The following is a 19,265-nucleotide window of genomic DNA, read 5'->3' as shown; positions in this document are numbered from 1 at the left end:
CTGCTGCTGAGTGAGCAGGCACCACTTGCATTTGCAACGTTAAAAGGACACTATTAAATTTTTCTCCATCATTTAACATATGCCTCTTTCCTCAATCTCCAACACTGATGTCTAAAATATGCTTTAATCTGCCTCTTGTTTCATATCTTGTGTACTATATTTTCCTTGATCTTGGAGGAGTTGCTGAATTTAATTGTAGGAAAACAGCACTGGGCTATTTGTTTCAGGGGAAATTTCTTTCCGTATATAAAAGGTATACATGGACTTTGCCATGGGCAATTTTTTAGTCCATTTTCCAGGAGAGTATGTCCTTTTAACTGTGCTGACATTATATATGTATAATGGAAAGAGTTGGTGTAAACTGTGTTTAAAAAAAAACCTTGAATCATAGAAAATTAGGGTCAGAAGGGACCTCAGGAAGTCATCGAGTCTAACCCCGTGCTCAAAATAGGACCATCCCCAACTAGATCATCCCAGCCAAGGCTTTGTCTAGCTGGGTCTTAAAAACCTCCAAGGATGGAGAATCCAAAACCTTCCTGACTAACCTGTTCCAGTGTTTTATTACTCCCCTCATGAGAAAGTTTTTCCTAATATCTAACCTAATCTTCCCTTGCTGCAACTTGAGACCTTTTCTCCTTGCTTTGTCATCTCCCACCACTGAGAACAGTCCATCTCCATCCTCTTTTAAAACACACTTCAAGTAGTTGAAGGCTGCTATTAAATCCCCCCTCAATCTTCTTTTCTCCAGACTAAATGAGCCCAGTTCCCTCAGCCTCTCGTCATAAGTAGGGACCTACCGAAATCGCAGTGGAAGCGCGCCGCACAGCTTTAATCTTGCTCATTTCACTCCCCGCCCCTGCCCCGCTGATTGGCCAGGAGGCAAAAACCGCCTTTCTTATGACCTACTCATAAGTCATGTCCCCCAGCCCCCTAACCATTTTTGTTGCCCTCTGCTGGCCTCTTTCCAATTTGTCCACATCCTTTCTGTAGTGGGGGGTCCAAAACTAGACAATGCATTCCAGATGTGGCCTCACCAGTACCAAATAGAGGGGAATAATCACTTCCCTCAATCTGCTGGCAATGCTTCTTCTAATGCAGCTTACACGCTGGTAGCCTGCTTCACAACAAGGGCACACTGTTGGTTCATATTCAGCTTATTGTCCACTGTAACCCCCAGGTCCTTTTCTGCAGAGCTGTCCCCAGCCTGAACCAGTGCATAGGATTGTTCCATCCTATGTGCACTTGTCCTTGAACCTCATGAAATTCCTTTTGGTCCAATCCTCCAATTTGTCTAGGTCTCTCTGAATCCTAGCCCTACCCTCTAGTCTATCTACTACTCTCCCCAGCTTGGTGTCATCTGCAAACTTGCTGAGGGTGCGCTCCATCCCATCTTCCAGATCACTGATATACTGAACACAACTGGCCCCAGCACTAACCCCTGGGGCACCAGCTGTCAACTAGACATCGAACCATCATAACCAAAAGTACTTGGAATAAAGGTTAGAGCAGTTTGAATTTACACTCATATTCATTTCAACAATGAGACAATCCCCCTTGGAAATCCAAGTTCTTCCTGCTCAGTAAGCTTATATGTTAAGAAATCACTAGAGCTTGTTATTCATCAGCCTAAAGGGTCTGGTCTTGAGAAGTGCTAAGTACATATAACTTCCACTGAAGCACACAGGTTTGGGATCCATGTTAGCTGAAGTCAATGGGAATGAACAGTTCTCAGCTTCTCAGGATCAGGCCTCAAATTTAGTAAAGCAACAGGGCACATTTGTCAATAGGGCATCTTTTATCAATCCTGACAGTTACAGGAATATGGAAAAAGCAGATATGATTTCATGCCAGCTGCACTGTATATTCAGCCTGGGAAGTGCCATTCTGTCTAACTGCTAAATACCAGTATTTACTTCTAGATTGTAACATGCACAACAGTCTTGAGGTAAATTTATCATCATGTTGAAGTTGCCTAGTGCAAGTTGGGAACAAGTTTTTCTGGGCTTGTGCGGCATGCTCACCTGCTCAGCTGCAGCGTGGTAGTGGACTTTGGGATTGTTGCTGAACGCTGGTCGATACTTATACATAGCAGGAGTGGGGGGGCTGATCATTTTGGGTGAAAGACTACCTTCTGGAAAAACAAATGCCAACAGAGGGTATATTAACAGTGTGATGAGATTGGGCATTCACCATTATTGGTATGTTACTCCATAAACATACATGGCACTTTTCAGATTTGGCCCAGTCCTGCAAAGAGATAAAAACCTCGCATGTATGTGCTCCTATGTGGAGTTCCACATGGCAGTAACTGTGCATTTCACTGTCTCTCTTTGCAGGACTGGATCCCTCTATTCCCTGGTCCAGAGTGCTTACAGTGTAAATAAAACAAGGGAAACACAAGATATCATAGCTGTACCTAGGCAACATTTTCTTCAATTGATATAGTAAGTTCACTGAAAATGGCCTTTCACAGACCAACATGGTTTGCAAATTAGGCTGAATCCTGCAAAAAGCTTTAGCTGAAGAAGGTGCAAGAGAAATTTTGAAAATGCTGAAACATTTAATTGAAACACTTTTGAAATTAGATGTCTTACTGCCCAAGCTCCATGGCCTCATTTGGAGGCACTTCCAAACCACCCGTGCACACATTTCTGGCTCCTCTTGCCTCTTCCATGAAACAACCAGTGCTAAAACAACAGAAAGGGCTGGCATCCAAATATGGGAGACAGCAGGACCCAAACCTAAGACTCTGACTAGTGCACAACCCATGCAGGCAGGCCGAGCTGGTGCCTTGTCCTTGCTCTTTGAATCTCCTTCTCTGGGCTGGGGCAGAAGCACAAACTAAGATTTGAGAGCTACCTCCAGAATTCAAGGAACAGAGCCCATGACACTTGTGGAAGAATGGTGAACACCTATTTGGTAGACTAAAATATTTTAATTCCATCAAAAATAAAGTTTTGAACAGGTCACTGTACCTTCACTGGTCCCCAGTTGCCCTTTTAATTCTGAGTACTTGCTTGGATCTCCTTTGGGTGGCAGAGGTGGCTGCACATCCATGGTTTTATCCTCCAGACCCTCCAGGCTAATTTTAGACTGAAAATAACCATGGCATGAAAGAGCAATGTTAATGGCATTAAAGAGTGAGGGCTTACTAATGCAAGGGCATGTTATACCACATGTTAACTCAGCAGCTAATAGTCATTTAAAAACAAGAAGACTAAACCAGGAGTTTGCTAGAATAAGGCTGAAAAATAACTGCTAATGGCTATAACATTTAGCACCATAAATCCCACAATATCTAACAAAAGTGAAGACATCTTCATTATACACCAGATGAGACTGAGGCATGTAGAATGACACGCTGCTCTGTCACTGTCAATGGCACAGCTATGAAAGGATCCCAGCTCTTCTGGTTCCCAGTCCAATATGCTGACTACTGACTGCATGTTTGAACCTTAAGGCCTGTCTTTAGCAAATCTGGTGCAAGGATTTCTGACATCAGCACAGTGCAGATTAGATAAAAATAATCTGAGGACCAAGAAGTTAAAAGGACCCCTGCCAGAATTCACCCAACTTATCACAAAGGAAAAACATCTCCTTCTAAAAACACAACTGCTCTCCTGTTAGAGAATTACAAAAAGTAAACTTTCAGTGTCAACAGCCACTTGATATTATTGTTCCTGGTTTAATTTCAAAATTCAGTGTCTTGGGAGAGGACCTGTCTTCATGTTCTTCCAGAGGTGTATTTTCTCTGTGTTTCCAATGACCAGAGTTATTTTCAGCTGTAGGAAAGAGTTTCAAGTCCTACTGCTAAACAGAGGGTACTGAGGGCTGTTTTACCTTGCTGCGGTTAAGATTGGCTTGGATCCCATTATCACTTATCTTCACCGTGATCTGTCGCTCACATAGAGCTGGTCTGAGGAAAGGAGGTTTCACACTCACAGCCTGCTTTTTCTTTGGCTCAGCAATGTACCTGATCAATCAATTCAATATCAATCATTTTTTTTAACAAAAGCATAGCATGCAGACAAGAAAATCTCATATGTGCAGTACAATTTAAGAGATTTGATAAAGTCTGTGCAAGTAAAAGATTTCTCTCAGTGGATGCCTGCTCAGGTTATTTTAAAGCAGCAATACAATGGTTGGAGTGGATCTCAGGAGATAAATGGGAGAGGTAGCAATAAAGAAGCCCAGAAGTTTTGCACTGATCTTCAATACTCAAATGTAATTTGGGTGAGGAGCAGGAAGAAGACAGCAGACTGCCACCTCTCAATAAAGCATGGATTTCTGTAGAAGTATAGGTGACACAAGAAGATACGTGCAAGCCAAACTGGAGTTGGTGTCTCTGCAGTTAGAAGACATACAAACCTCTGGGGAGGCAGCAGTGGGAGTGGGAAAGTTAGATCCTTTCTAGGGAGGCTAACATCAGAACACACATTTCAGGAATGACATTGCCCCGCTGGACTTCACCTTACTTTCTACTTTCCTCAGCAACACTAGGACTTATTGTTAAAGTAGAATTTCTGGGAATTAGGTAAGAAGTGATGGGTTTGTTTCACTGCTGGGGGAGGGAGCAACTGTATTTTAATAGTGATGCTTGACCCTTCTGTATTTTCCATAGTGAAGTGAGTCACTATATTTAGTGGTTCCCATGTTAAAGGTCCTTATTCTGACAACAAAGAAAAGAAAAGAAAAGAAAAAGTTCATCAGCTGTGTATTACACTTCATGCAACTGAGGGCATCCCATCTGCTATTTCAACCACTACACCTGGGAGTTCCTATATACCAAAAATAACACAAGTCGTTCAGCTAGATAGTATGGTCTCAAAAATTGCACTAATGTGCCTTGTCAAATAGCCCTACAGGAGACTTCCACATTCCCAGATGAGAAGAGAAAGGAAGTGTGTTCTCCAGATTGTTAGATGTGCCCAATCTCTCAGAAAGCCCATTTACAAAATGCTTACAAAAATTGCCAGATCAAGCAAGAACTACTTACCAAACCCCTTGCCATTATTATGGCTAATGAAAAGCTAACAATATTTTACACTCATCAAGAAAGCACTGATCCCCAGTTGAGCAAATTAATAGACTTTTGCAAAGCTGCACTTACAAGGATAACATATGTAGGGGAGACAAAGCTTACACATAGATGGAGGAAAACAAAGCAACACATTTAACGGAGACACCACCAGCATATGATCCAAGGGGGCATGAAAGCAAAATACCCATGGAAACTTCCTCTGATTTGGCTAGTGGACAGGACATTTCAGCAGTGGTGGTTTCTGGAGTGACTCCCATAAGTTTTTCAGGAAGAATACATCTGACAGTTTTGTGGGTCTTGGTAAAACCCTCAGAGTGTAAATTCTAAATTCTGTAAACTCTGAAAGGCCATCTGAGTATAGCAGTGGCTGTTAAAAAAAGATGACACTCCTCAGTACTTTATCTGGACAAGAAGACTACAAAAGAAAATTAAGAGTCCAGCATAGACACCAATCAGATTTTAACACTCTGCCAATTCAAATCCTGGTGAGTGCAGGCAATTGAGGCTTCAGTCCTCTCAGTTAACACCTTCGCAACACTCTCCTAAGATTTGCTTGCTGTCTAATCAGCAAAAAACACATGCTGCAAACAAAAGCATGTGTAGGTTGGGATAGCTCAGCATCTTGAAAAGCCCATATTCATCCCACTCATAGCATCATTAAAAGGATGTGTGTGCTGGACAACTCAGCACCTTTATAGAAAAGTGTGGCTGGAAGGGACCTCAGGAGGTCATCTAGTCCAGCCCCCTGCTCAAGGCAGGATCAATCTCTGACTAAGCCATCCCAGTCAAGTATCTGTCTAAAAACTTCCAAGGATGGAGATTCTACGCCTTCCGGGCAGCCTCTTCTGGAATCATCATTTTTTAACTCAGTCTATTCCAATACTTAACCACCCTAATCCTCAGAAAGGTCTTAAAATGCTCCTTGCTGCAATTTAAGACTGTTGCTTTTGGCTTGTCTCTGAAGCCACAGAGAATAATCTACCCCATCCTCTTTATAACCACTGTTCAGGTATTTGAATATGGTTATTTGTGAGGGAGAGCGAGCAACATAGAGAGTGAGCTGTGTTAGGAAGATTATGGCCAACATGGATCTACCCAGTTACTGAATTTCACTGGATAAAACAACTTGAAGAATGAACATTAAGAATCAACATTATATAAGGGCGGGACCGGTTATCAACCCATGAGGATCCTTCTGAACAAGGATGGAATGGCTGAAAAAATTTAAAAAAAAATCAAGAAGATGCCAGTATCATTTAGCCTGTTTGTCACAAACATGTGTCTAGGGGATGAAAAAAGTGAATTACATTAAAGAAGAAACTGGCCAGATTGGCTAGAGCTGTCAAAGTAAAGGTGGCTCTCTGCAAGCTTCCCTAGAGCTCTGCCAATGCATCATGATGTGGCCTCCATGTCTCTCGGGCAGCTTTCAGGAACGAGGGATGCCAGACTCTGGATAGCTCAGAAGGCTAAATTGAATCCCTTTAGAACTCAGGTCTGATTTACATGCAGTATTTTTTGCCTCTGATCCCCCTCACCCAAACCCTACCTTAGACTGTTCCCTCCTTACCTGGGAGCCAGAGGACTGCAGAGCACATGTTCCACGTTTCCACAGCATCCTCGAGTGAAAGGGTTCACACCCCCACGGAACTTACCCGTCACCTGGAAAAACATTCAGTGCAGCGCTCGAGACCGGACGTACAAGAGGCACCAGCCAAACCTTAGCATTCCATGGGTGGGTGGGCCTGTCTTGGCTGTTCTGCACTTCTGCTGTCCTTGCACATCCTTTTCACTAAGTGCTTCGCCCTCTTTTTAACTGACCCATCCATGCATGACTTTCCACATCCACCTCTCCCTATAATTTTCCCATTGCACTTTCACTAACAGGAACTAATGCCACACTCACCAGAAGGGAGGGCAAACCCAGAAAAGCAGGGATGTGCAACTGCACCGTGACCATTGGCTCTCACGTGGAGAGCCCCACAAGGATCGGTTTTCTCTGCTCTAGCAATCTACGTGCAGCCATTAGGTGAGCAGGTTAAATGCAGGCTCAGTTGCCACCAACAGGCAGATAACGCAGCTCTACCTTTCCTTTACTAAATGTGACCATAACACTACCACCAAGGTTTCATAGTTTCATAGTTGGTAGGGTCGGAAGGGACCTGAGGAGATCATCTGGTCCGACCCCCTGCCTGACAATGAAATAGCACCTCCTGATGTCTAGCCTGAAACTACCCTTCGCTAGCTTGTGTCCGTTGTTTCTTGTAACTCCCGGGATTGCTCGGGGGAAACAGGGACTCTCCCATTGCCTGCTGGTCCCCCTTGACTAGTTTATAGACAGCCACTAGATCCCCTCTCAGCCTTCTCTTCTGGAGGCTGAACAGGTTCAGGTCTTGTAGCCTCTCCTCATAGGGCCTGCCCTGCTAACCCCTGATCATGCGGGTGGCCCTCCTTTGGACCCTCTCCATATTGGCCACATCCCTCCTGAAGTGCGGCACCCAGAACTGGACTCAGTACTCCAGCTGTGGCCTGACCAGTGTCGCATAAAGGGAGAGGATCACCTCCTTGGACCTGCTTGAGATGCATCTATGGATGGACGACAAGGTATGGTTGGCCTTCCTGACTGCGTCCCCACACTGTCGGCCCATGTTCATTGTAGCATCAATGATGACTCCAAGATCCTTTTCTGTCTCAACACTGGCAAGAAGGGAATTCCCCAGCCTGTAGGTATGCTGCTGGTTCTTCCTCCCCAGGTGCATTACCCTGCACTTGTCAGTGTTGAACCCCATCCTGTTCTCTTCGGCCCACCCCTGTAACCTGTCTAGATCCGCTTGCAGCCTGTTCTGTCCTACTAGTGTACCCACTTCCCCCCACATCTTAGTGTCATCTGTGAACTTGAACAGGGTGCTTTCTACCCCCTCCTCTCCAAGGTGTTTGGAGAAGATTAAAGTAGAGATGAAGAACGCCTGGTAGACGCTGAAACCAAACAAAACAGAGGAGATTCTGGCAGGTGGAGGAAAGTATTTTGAAGAGTCTACAGCCACAGGGTGTATTTTTTTGGTCAAAGGCACATATCCACCATGTCAGGTGATAGTTTAGGAGTGGTTCTGGATTGCTCACTGATTTTAAGCTCTCACCAGCAGCATCTAGGGTAGTACTTGCCTCTCTGGTTGGCTAGGTGACCCCATCTCATCTTAGTGGGTGAAGACCTGGTCTGAGGCTATCACTTCCTGTCTGCACAATAGCAATGTACCGGCATAAAATCAGCCCTTTCGTTCAACTAGTACCGAATGGTTCAATGTGATCCTAAGCAACAAGGCCTACTGTGAGCACATCAAACCTATCCTCTGCTATCAAACCTACCCTATATACTCATGTTCTATAGAAAAGAATCAGATTCATGGTCTTAGCCCTCATATGCGTCATTACCAGGGCTCAGGATTGCTAAAAGATCACCTTAAGCTCTAGAATAAGGGTTGTGGCCAATGGCTCTACTCTTCAGGCACAATGGGACTGTCTATCTGATGGGGAAACCTCATCTGTGTAGAAAACGGCTTTCTTGACAACTGGTTTGATAGCGTAGACTCACAAAGGCGTTAAAGAGTATCACACTCTTCCCCATCTTTTATTCCAAGGTGTGAGGTACAATTCTTCATCCTGGGTTCTCAAACACACAGAGAATCCCCCAAACCAAATCCGGCACTACACACACTATTCTCCACGTGGGGAGAGGAGGAGAAAGAGAACAGAGCACCTGTGCTAGACGCTAGTCACATCACTCAGCATACACTTGGAAGGTGGTAAGATACTGCAGTGATATCGGGATCACAACCTACACAGAGCTGGAGCTGCCCCCTCAGCTTCCTCCCCTGGAAAAGTATGGATGTGAAGAGTGTCCGTGGGCATGAGAGGAGAAGTCATTTGCAGAGCAACAAGGGGCAGATATGTGGGCACAGAGATGTTGTGGGGCAGAGGGAAATGTGAGTGGGACACAGAGAGTTGACTGGAGCAAGTTGCAGAGACGTGGTGCTGAGGTAGGGCAGCATTAACTAAATGGCATTCTGGGGAGGTGCTCTGCAGACCGGGCAGTGTAGTATACACATTGGTTTAATTTTACAGAAATTAAAGTTCCACAGGCCTTTTGAGACAAGATGCTGGCAAGCACGTGATATGGAGAAGCAAAACAAGCTAGGAGCGATGTGTGAGTGTGTGATAATGAGCTAGCTCATAACTGCTCATTGTCATGAACACTGTGGGTTGGCAGGAGGGCTCAAAAATCAGAAGGCAGAACTAAACCATGAGTTTTTTGGGTTTTTTTTAAATCTTATGATTCGTTTGAGTTCAACTCATCATTTTTTAACTTTTGGGGTTGGCAGGGTGCCCCACTGAACTTTTATGTTGAAAGCTCCAGTGGGATTTCAGTGGTGCCTAGGCTTGTGCTGGTCCTCTACATAGGGACAGTTTTGCCCAAAATGAGTGAAGAAGAGATCTGAGAATAAAAGCCAACCAACTTCTGTAGAACTTCTGCAAAGCTTCATTTTGAGTGCTACTGTTAATGTTGCTTTACCCATGCTGACTTGCCCTTCTTTAAATGATGCATTTTCCCTTTTCCTCCCCAAGGACATGGTTCCTTTTCAACTCTTGCATCTCAGCCAGGTTTATGGAGGCAGAACTGTTTTCCTACCTGTTCGTTGGTTGTGCGCCCTCGGGCCACTAGGACGATGTGGAAACCTGTGAGACCAATGACTGGAATAAAGAACAGTCCAGCAACACACATGACAGCCATACTGCATCACAGAGTTAAGGAAATTGTAGCCAGTGAAGGGAAAAAGCAGGGGTGGGGAATGGAAGAATGGAAGAGAAAAAGATAATTTCTTGAACTGGAAACTTGGGGTAATCCTCACCCTTATCTAGTGTTTTTTCCTCACACATTCAAGTATATTGTGGAATTAAGAACTAGACATTTTGTAAAAGTTATTTCCCACTGGCGGTGCTGTTAGCGTCTCATTTGATGCGAGCCCTAATTCTGCTTGGTCTTTAGTGGTCAACGACATATTAAACAGTTGGAAACAAAGTACTCACACCTCTTTTACCACCATGTTTGTTGCATTTCATCCTTTCTCTGGTTTCTAGTATATTCTCTAGTACAAACGGCCCATTCCTTTGCAGTCACCTGGGAATGGCGGTGCCCCAGAGCACCAAGGTGGAGGCATAGCAATGATCTCTGTTGCCTCTCTCTCCATGCAGTTCTCTCACTTTAAATTGCAGTCCAGACCTTACAGCATGTGTGTGTGGCACTGTGAAAAATATGCACGGCCAGGCAATTATGACTGCTTATTGGCTTGGGCCAAATTCATGCAAGGTCCAAGCTGGTGTAAATACACAGGTATCACCAAAGCGGCAAATTTATACCAGGTGCGAATCTAGCCTGTGGTGTATATTCATGAAACTGCAGGTGCTCAGATTATATTCCTCTCCGCTGGGGAAGTGGCCCCCTCACTTAGCATTTTGAGATGCAGAGATTCATCTTGAAGTCTTTTCAGCAAGTCTAAATGTTATGTCTTAGCCTTTACTTTACTAAGAAACCACTGGCGAGTGTTTTTATTATAATAAAACCATTTCCAAGCATGCTGTTAAAATCCCTGCATTGTGCAATACGCTGTCGACTGACTCAGCCAGTACAGAAAATTCTTCTGGAGACCTTGGCAAAATTCCTAGTTCAAGCTACTGGGTCAAAAGGAGCAAACAGGCATTGACAAGGAGTGTCTGGATTCCTAGACATGCAGAGCCAGAACACTAGGCTCTGGCAGGCCACGGAAAATTACCATGTCAGCCAGGTCAGTCACCTCCACCTCCCAAATTACTGTGGCAGAAAACTCATAGGCTATTGTAGAAAAAGCACCCTTGGTATACTGGCCAGCATGCCTCTGTCTATGGGCCTGATCTTAAAGAGTTCTGAAAACACATAGCTTCCACTGACTGAAATGATCAGGTTATATTATCTCAGCCCATTAACTGGCTCCCTAAAATAGTCAGAGAAAGTGGGCGCATCTACACGAGCCGCCCATTGCACAGTTGTTACTGTGCTGTCATTTAGTACTTGCTTATGCAAATTGTGGGGCCGAGTGGAGCACAGAAAGAGCTGAGTGAGGCAAGTTGCAGAGACGTGGTGCAGAGGTAGGGCAGCATTGTGACTGCGCAGTAACTGCAGAACCGTTGCCGCACGGTTTTTGCCCAACACTACAGCGCAGTAGCAATGAACTAATACTACTGTGCAACTGCTCATTACTACTGTGCAGTATTGTCACCGCATGGTTACAGCCCAGAAATGCTACTGCACAGTAGCAATGAACTACAGCGCAGTCGCTTGTTGCTACTGCGCTATAGCATGACACTACTGCATAGTAGCAATGAGCTAATGCTACTGCTCGTTAGCTTATTACTACTGTGCAGTATTGTCACTGCACGGTTACAGCCCAGCAATGAAGCTACTGCGCCATACCATCTTGTGTAGATACACCCAGTGCAAAACAAGCAGCTTAGACTCCCTGTTTTGAGTTGTGACCTTTTTATAAAGACTGCCTTGCACTTATAGTCAGTCAGAGTTGCTGGTAATCAACATTTCTAAAGATCTGATTTCACATGTGGTTCGAGAATACTGTGAAGATTCTTCTGTCCTTTTCTGTCTTTCATTCATAATAATGTTACGTTGATAAGCCCTTTGTGGTAGGTCTGCACCACACCAGCATCCCTCCCCCATGTAACCCTGTTCCTTCCCTTCAACTCATAGGGATGTAAAATAATTGATTCAATATTGATAACCTTCACTCTAGTGGAATGACCCTCCTCACAGAAAGATTGTCTAGATCCCATTTCCAATCCTAACCAACAGCATGGACCAACTGAAACACTGGGCCTGATTCCAAACCCATTAAAAGTTGATGGAAATATTTCTATTGACTTGAATGAACTTTGGATCTGGCCATTTACTTTTTGCCTTTAAAGATATTTGCATGGTCACTTACTCTGTGGAGGTAACGTGTGTGTCTACGTGTGTGTGTTTACAGTCTGGTTTCTGTAATTTGTCTGCGCCTGTGCCAAGGCCAGGCAGCTGGGAGCTGCACCCTTGCTGCCTCCACTTGACCCAGGCTCACTCTTCCCAGCCACAGCACAGGCGCAGCTTCCAGCTGGTAGGAAGCTGTGCTGAAGCCAGGCAGGGGGGAGCTGCATCCACATTGCTGCTGCTGCATCCTCCAGCTTCCTGCTCCCAGCTGCAGCACAACTCCCCACCACTGAGAAGCTGTGTCCATGCCACAGCCAGGGAGCAGAGGGACTAGAGGAAACAGCACTGGTGCGGGATCTGTGCAGCCTGGCCTCAGGGCCCTTTATAAAAACCTATGTAGTACATAGGAATCATAGATTTCATAGACATTAGGGCTGGATGGGACCTCGGAAGATCATCAAGTCCAGCCCCCTGCCCCAGGGGCAGGAAGTCAGCTAGGGTCAAAGGATCCCAGCAAGATAAGCATCCAACCGTATCTTAAAAGTGTTCAGAGTAGGTGCTTGCACCACCTTTGGAAGCAGTCTGTTCCAAGCCTTGGGGACTTGGACAGTAGAGAGTTTTTCCTTATGTCCAGCCTGAAACGGTCTTGGAGGAGTTTAAGACCATTGGATCTTGTAAGCTACCACCCCAATGCAAGCAGCTCTGTGCATAACGCTCTGTAGCAACTCTTTTAAACACAGTAATATTACTCAACAGTATAGGCCAAGAAGAGTGGACCCCTAGCCAACTATAACTAAAGGAATTTCAGTGGGGGAGGGAGAATGCTACTCTCTGGTATGGTAGCACTGGATAACAGAGATACCTCCAAAATGGCAATCAGCCCTTTGAGTAACTGATGTTTTCACAGGTCAGGCAAACAGAGGGGGGAAGCTAGGCAGGTAGTTACAACAGAAGAATGGTAGGAATTGGAGATCTCCTCAGTTCCTAAAAGGCAGGTGTGCAGATCCCTTTTCATAGTTTCCATAAAGCACCTTGACATCTTACAGTTCAAACAGAAGGATACGTAATGGTGGTGTGAGCTGCCCCCAGCTTTTCCACATGGTTTAAAACAAAGATCAACCCAAAAGTGAACACTCCAACCATGTGCGTGCTTAAGGACAGCAAGAAGAGAAAAAAATATCGGTAGTTCCTCCGTCCTATGCAATTGTTCACCCATGGGCAGTGATGATCAAAATCCTTGTAAAGAGAGAGAGAGGGGGAATAATATCCGAGTAAAAAAAACCAAAACAGTGACTTAGAGATAAAAGTCTGAACCATAGTGCCGGAGCTATCCAAAACTTGTGAACTTCAAGTCAGATCACGTCAGGGTTGGAACTTCTTAACGTGCGCTGGCGTGCACATGTACTCTTGGCATACCCCCGTTTTGATGGGTTGTCCCAAGGACTCCACTCAGGTAGACCACAATATATGGAGAAGAGAATTTACTTTCCTCTCTGGCACTGACAACGTTGCATTCTATAATTATAAACCATAAGTCGTCATAGTAAGATCACCATACGCCATAATGTCTCAAGCCTGTACTACCCCTGCCAGCTGCAAAATGCTTTCCATTGTTTTGCATAAAAAGACAAAATGCATCCAGAGTTTTTTTATTGCAAGTTAATAGTCTCTTGAAAAAGTATCGTTGCCACATGGTTTTTGCCCAATGCTTCCGCGTGGTAGCAATGAGCTGATGCTACTGCCTGGTAGCTCGTTACCACTGTGCAGTATTGTCACCGCATGGTTACCGCCTGGCAATGCTACGGTTACTGCCCAGCTGCCAAAGGCCAGTCAAAGAAGAGAAGCAAATCTGTAGGAAGCTCTGGATGACTTCAAAATGTAAGTTCCCAATCTGAAATGCCCAATTTTTCCTGATCAATAGCTCAAGTGTGCCACCAAGTTGGATCCTCTTAAGGAGAGAAGTATAATGAGTACGAGTTGTACACCCATTTACAGCTCCTTTACACTGGGTTTTTATGGCACTAACTCCAGTGAGTCCAATGGGGTTGTGCCCCAACAGGGAAAGTCAGAGCACAGTTGGGCCTGCAGTGAGCAAATCTGTTCTGTTTTGCCTGTTTTGCAGCTGGGGTCATACACTCTTTACGCCTGTCAGTTGTGCCTTGGCTTTGCTGTGCAATGATACTGTATTTAAATAGATACTTTCTCCTGAAGACAAAGTGGTGTTTTTTCAATTAAGTTGTAATTTTGCAGTAAGTACATTGTACAGGAGAGAAGAATGTTTTAGAGCTCTCTTAAAGCACAGCAGAAAAAAAGAGACAGGCAATTTAGCCAAGATTGGTTCAGGCCCAGCATTTATAATTCAGAGCTGGTTATATGCATCCCAAAATATCTGGAAATAAAGACCAATTTAAACCTCAGCTTCACGAACAAAAAGTCGTGCTTATTTTGTTGCTGTCACAGATTCATTTGCAGATCCAGCTGGCCACATAAGATTTTACATGTCAATTGTTTTGCTTCATAAGTGACATAATGAAAAGGAGCCTCTCTCTAAAAACCTGGACACTGCACATCTCTGAATCAGAATCAGTCCAAATTCTTTCAAAAGGGAACTCAAAAGATTTCTATCGAGGTCATAAACTTTTATTGCAAGTTACAACCTAAAAGTGAATTAAAAGAACCAAATTACTCTCTCTTCCTAAATGGGTCACATAATAGAAATACCAATAGACTCTTCACCATAACCCTCTCTAGGCACTGCTGGACTGCGCAGGCTCTTTGAGAAGTAAGCGTCACAAGAATCAATATGCAACATAGCCTGAAACTGCAATTTATTGATTTGGGAGTCATTAATGCTTCTGTTTATACTTCTCTGTACACAACCATGTCTTAATTACACAGCAAGAGGCTTCCTGCCAGCCAACCAGAACGGCAACCAGACCATCACTAAAGCTCCTTAGGATGGAAGCAGAGGAGTCCTGCTTTCTCAATGGCTTTTGAGGCCAAGGCCATTTGCTTTGCAAGGGGAAGTTAATCTAGGATTCTCTCTCATTTGTCTCTCTCTCTTCCGAAAGAAGCTGCAAAATTCATGCCACTGTAGACCTTAGAGCTGCGTGAAACTTTAAGTGTTTACACTAGTTTCAAGCAATCTGTGGCTACACTAGGCCTATGGAAGATAAAATTTTTGCACAGAAATGTAGAAGAAAAAGGGATTTGACACTGAAGTTAAACATATAGCCTCACCTTGAAATACTTTGGTGTTATACATTGTGAAACTTCACATTTTAATTCAAAACGATGAGCTTGTCTAGTTTTCAAGTGAAAAATCTAGTTTTATCCAGCAGTCTACAGAGATCCAACAAGATAGATGTCATAGCTGCTGATATCTTTTCAGTGACTCCAACTTCTTTCATTCCCCAGCTTCAGTGCCCTTCTGATGCTCACCAAGATGGAGCACGAAAAGCTTGTCCTATCGTCTATTAATGGTTATTAGACGCAGCCCAGCTGTAAGTTAAAAGACTGCTCTGCTGGAAGTATAAAATGACTATGTAGACTAAGCCAGAATTGCCTTTCCTCACATGAACTGCTCTGCTGCTTTTATTGTGACTGTTCCTCTGATGTCCCTGAGGCAGGGAGGATTTGGCCCAATGTAAAGTACAGCGCGTTTGGACTGACGAGAATATTCACTCAGTGAGTTTAGCCCGTTGCTGATTAAACATTCCCATAATTTTAACTGCAGGGGTGAATACATTTTTAAAGGTATTAAAGATTTAATCATTCTGTTAAAAAAAAAAAACACTTTAGAGTAGAAATGAACCTTAAGCAGTGGAATGTGTAGCTTAGTGATAAAAATCTCCTGTGGTAATAAAAAAACCACCACGGAAACAGTCCTCTGTATTTATGAGCTTGGGAGATGTTTATGGCCCAATATCACACTCCACTACTTTGGGGTTATTGTTTAAATATCCTGTGTGCTCCATCAAAGTCCTCAGATTTATCAACATATGTCAAAGCCTCATAATTTAGAGGAATTAGAAGCATGAATGAGGTCATGGCCAGGGGACTCATAACTGTAGTTCAGAAGCAGGCAGGCAGTATTTTAATGGATTTGAGAGACAAGAGTTTGGATTTCAGGCTTTCTAAAAATTAACTTGCTGCTAAATGTATTCTGATTTACAAGGAGAGGGAAAAAAATGTTCCTTCTACTATTCAGGGCTGTATATTTAATTTGGAACAAATTGGTTCTCATGAAGGTGAGACTGATAAAGTCGAAGGATCAGGAATGGTGAAGTTGGCTGCCCTCACTTCTTTGAACTTTGCCACTCCACCGTCACCTTTCCTGATACCATTTCCAGCTTCACATGTCTTCAGCACACCCAAGGCAGAGGTGCTCAGCCTTACTAAACTGCACTGAGTACGCTTTGAGAAAATGTCACCCGTGATAAGGCTGATGATACCAAACTCCAGAGCCGACCCTAGAGGGGTGCAGGGCCCAGAGCAAATCAGCCTGTGCGGGGCCCCCTTAACACTGTGCGGGGCTGTGGTACCCCCGCAAGTTGGGGGAGGTCTCCATGCTTCTTCTGCCGTGGGAGGCTGAGCCGCCAGCTCCAGGCAGGCCCCGCAGGACGGGCTGCAGCCACTCTGTCCAGCTCCGCGGGGCCTGGGATGGTTGCCCCAATTTGCCGCACCCTAGGGACATCTCTGCCGAACTCTGTTTCACTGGAGACTAATAAATCAGCATAGCTCCACTGGTGTCAATGGAGCTACAGCTGTTTACACCCTCTAAAAATCTGGCCCTCTGACACTTAAGTTTTCAGAAAAGGAAGCCTGGGGACGTACCCCAGTTGAATCACCCAGCTGTTCAGAGCTCCACCATCCAAGCTCAAGCCAACAGACCAAGTAATCAAGAAGATTGTTACCTCAACACAGTTGTCGCAGACGCTGCAATGGGAGCAGCGTGGTGGGCGGTAGAAGTGGCAAGTGGCACACCATTTCATCCGTACTTGGATTCCTTTAATCTCCACGTTCTTGTAGAGCGGAGCTCGGAAATCATCGTCTTTATCCTCATCTTCATCTGCTGCTCAGTGCAAAAATAGAAGGAAATACCAAGAGTGCAGGTTACTGATAAAAGCTGGAAGATCCAATCCCATCAGTGTTAAATATATGGATTCAAATGGATGTTTTCAAATGCTTGTAAGAGACATAACGAGTTAGAGGACGGAAGCTCTGCCTGAAAAGCCTTCCCCGGTTGGAAAAGGATTAAGTGCTCTGGGCTTTAGTATCTGAGAGATTTGTCCGAGAGGCACTTTGCTCCTGGGAAGGATGAAACAACTGCCCTGTTATCTTCAAAGTAGGAACAGAGACCTGTAAATCATTTCAAGTACTTTGCTGTCTGAGTGTGCTTTGTCCATTAGTAGACAAAAATCAACTCTGTCCCCCACCAGCTTGGGCAATAAGCATTACGATGAAGGATGTTACGGGAAGATTGAATTAACTTAAAGACATTAAACCACACAAGATATCCCTGAATAATTGTATGCTGATTCAGGGCCATGCCAGAAACCTGCTCCATTGAGGTAGCCCGAGATACCACTTAGATCCATGAAACCTTCCATGCGGAAACACTCACTGGTGCAATGGATAAACATTAGCAACATACCTGGGCAAATGCTCTTTCATTGTAAAATAGTCTGAATTTTCTTGCTTTAGCAAAATTGCATGACTGGAACAATTGCAGCCCCCCTGAAACAGCATGATCTAGCGATTCGAGCATGAGGCTGGGAGACGGGAAGCCCTAGGTTCTAATTTCAACAGTGCCACTGATTCACTGTGTGGTCCTTGGCTAGTCAGTGAACGTTTTCCCATTAATAAGATAGGCATAACAGAGCAGAATACTCTTATTTAAGACAACCTAGTGAGTGGTTTATCAACCCAAGTCAGCAGCTGCTTTGATTAAGAGAAGAGGCCACTTAGAAAGGAAAGCTAGTCTTGAATAGATTTAGAATATATTATACCAAAAATGCAAGAATGAGAACAACATTCAGAGCATTTCATCTCTTTTTTCATATTTCTTTAAAGTGAATTTGGCAACTTTTGTGTTAGACAGAGAAGATTGTAGAATTTCACATTTATTTAACACTCTGGTTAAACATGGCATAGTCACTTGGCTTTGGCTGAGTGACTTCCAGTTAGGAGAAATCTAATAACATTGTCCCAGTTCAGAAGTCTCCTGTATTCAATCTTCCCTGGAAAATGTGCCAATAAAATGGCCATCCCTGTGAAAATGATCCCATGTTCACTAAAATCAGTCTGAGTTTCTTCCCTGAATTTCATAAGATTTGGATTAGATCCAGTGACTACATTTACTTTGTGCAAGACTTCCGAGGATTCACGTGTGTAAAGTGCTTTGAAGATGTACAGCAGGATTGGGCACTAGCATAAGTACATAAGTACTTATATAAATACCAGATTTAGGCACCTAAATCCTGTGTAAACATGTTGGAAGGTATATGACACAGATTAAAATCAGGGGTGGGCAAAATGTGGCCCGGGGGCCAGACGTGGCCTGCCAGGCTGTTCTATCCGGACTGCAGGGCCCCTAAAAAAATTTAGAAAATTAATATTTATCTGCCCTGGGCTGCCTGTTATGTGGCCCTTGATGGTTTGCCAAAACTCAGTAAGCAGCCCTCTACCCAAAATAATTGTCCGCCCCTGGATTAAATATATAGCAGTGACAAGCTCTGGAAGTGCCCAAACCACAAAGTTCCCAGTAGGAGACAATGAACTGAGTCTGAAAACCAGGAAAAAATGTGGTAGTTGTAAAATAGGCCTGTATGAAGTGGCTAGTATTTGCTTCGGATTTGGAGTTGGCCGATTTGGGGGATAGTGATTCGAATCGAATCACTGTCCCAAATTGATTCAGCCAAATCTCCGAATCACACAGGACCCATCCCCTGCCCACCCTCAATGGCTGCCCAGCCTGCCCCAGCTCCTGGCTCTTTGGAAAAAAAAAAGTCCCGCACTCACCGGCTCCTGCCCAGCAGGGGGCGATCCCTGCTGCCTCCACTGATTGATGCCATGTGGGGGGGGAGCTCTGCCACAAGCCCTATGATCCCTGCCCACTGTCCCAGCCCCTCCATGCCTGCCTCACCCACCCCAGCTCCCGGCCCTTTAAAAACAAACAAACAAACCCCCCCAAACTCACCAGCTCCTGCCTGGTGGAGGGGA

At 44.5% G+C, this 19,265-nt stretch overlaps 1 protein-coding gene across 2 annotated transcripts in view; it reads right to left on the bottom strand.

Annotated features, from left to right (window-relative positions):
• Positions 1–19,265, bottom strand: part of ZDHHC8 (zinc finger DHHC-type containing 8) — a 185,338-nt gene that overhangs the window by 15,727 nt on the left and 150,346 nt on the right. For both annotated transcript variants that reach the window (XM_014523176.2, XM_025212316.1), the window contains exons 3-9: positions 16,958–17,115; positions 13,105–13,277; positions 9,723–9,825; positions 6,609–6,700; positions 3,841–3,973; positions 2,976–3,093; positions 2,022–2,131 (exon numbers count right to left, since the gene is read on the bottom strand). In XM_014523176.2, the coding sequence (XP_014378662.1) occupies positions 2,022–2,131; positions 2,976–3,093; positions 3,841–3,973; positions 6,609–6,700; positions 9,723–9,825; positions 13,105–13,277; positions 16,958–17,115 (887 nt within the window). The remainder of the gene's footprint in view (positions 1–2,021; positions 2,132–2,975; positions 3,094–3,840; positions 3,974–6,608; positions 6,701–9,722; positions 9,826–13,104; positions 13,278–16,957; positions 17,116–19,265) is intronic.

This window comes from Alligator sinensis, unplaced genomic scaffold, assembly GCF_000455745.1.
Source record: "Alligator sinensis unplaced genomic scaffold, ASM45574v1 scaffold748_1, whole genome shotgun sequence".
Classification (NCBI taxonomy): Eukaryota; Metazoa; Chordata; order Crocodylia; family Alligatoridae; genus Alligator; species Alligator sinensis.
The sequence above is the reverse complement of the archived record's forward strand: the minus strand, read 5'-3'. Positions and strand labels throughout refer to the sequence as shown.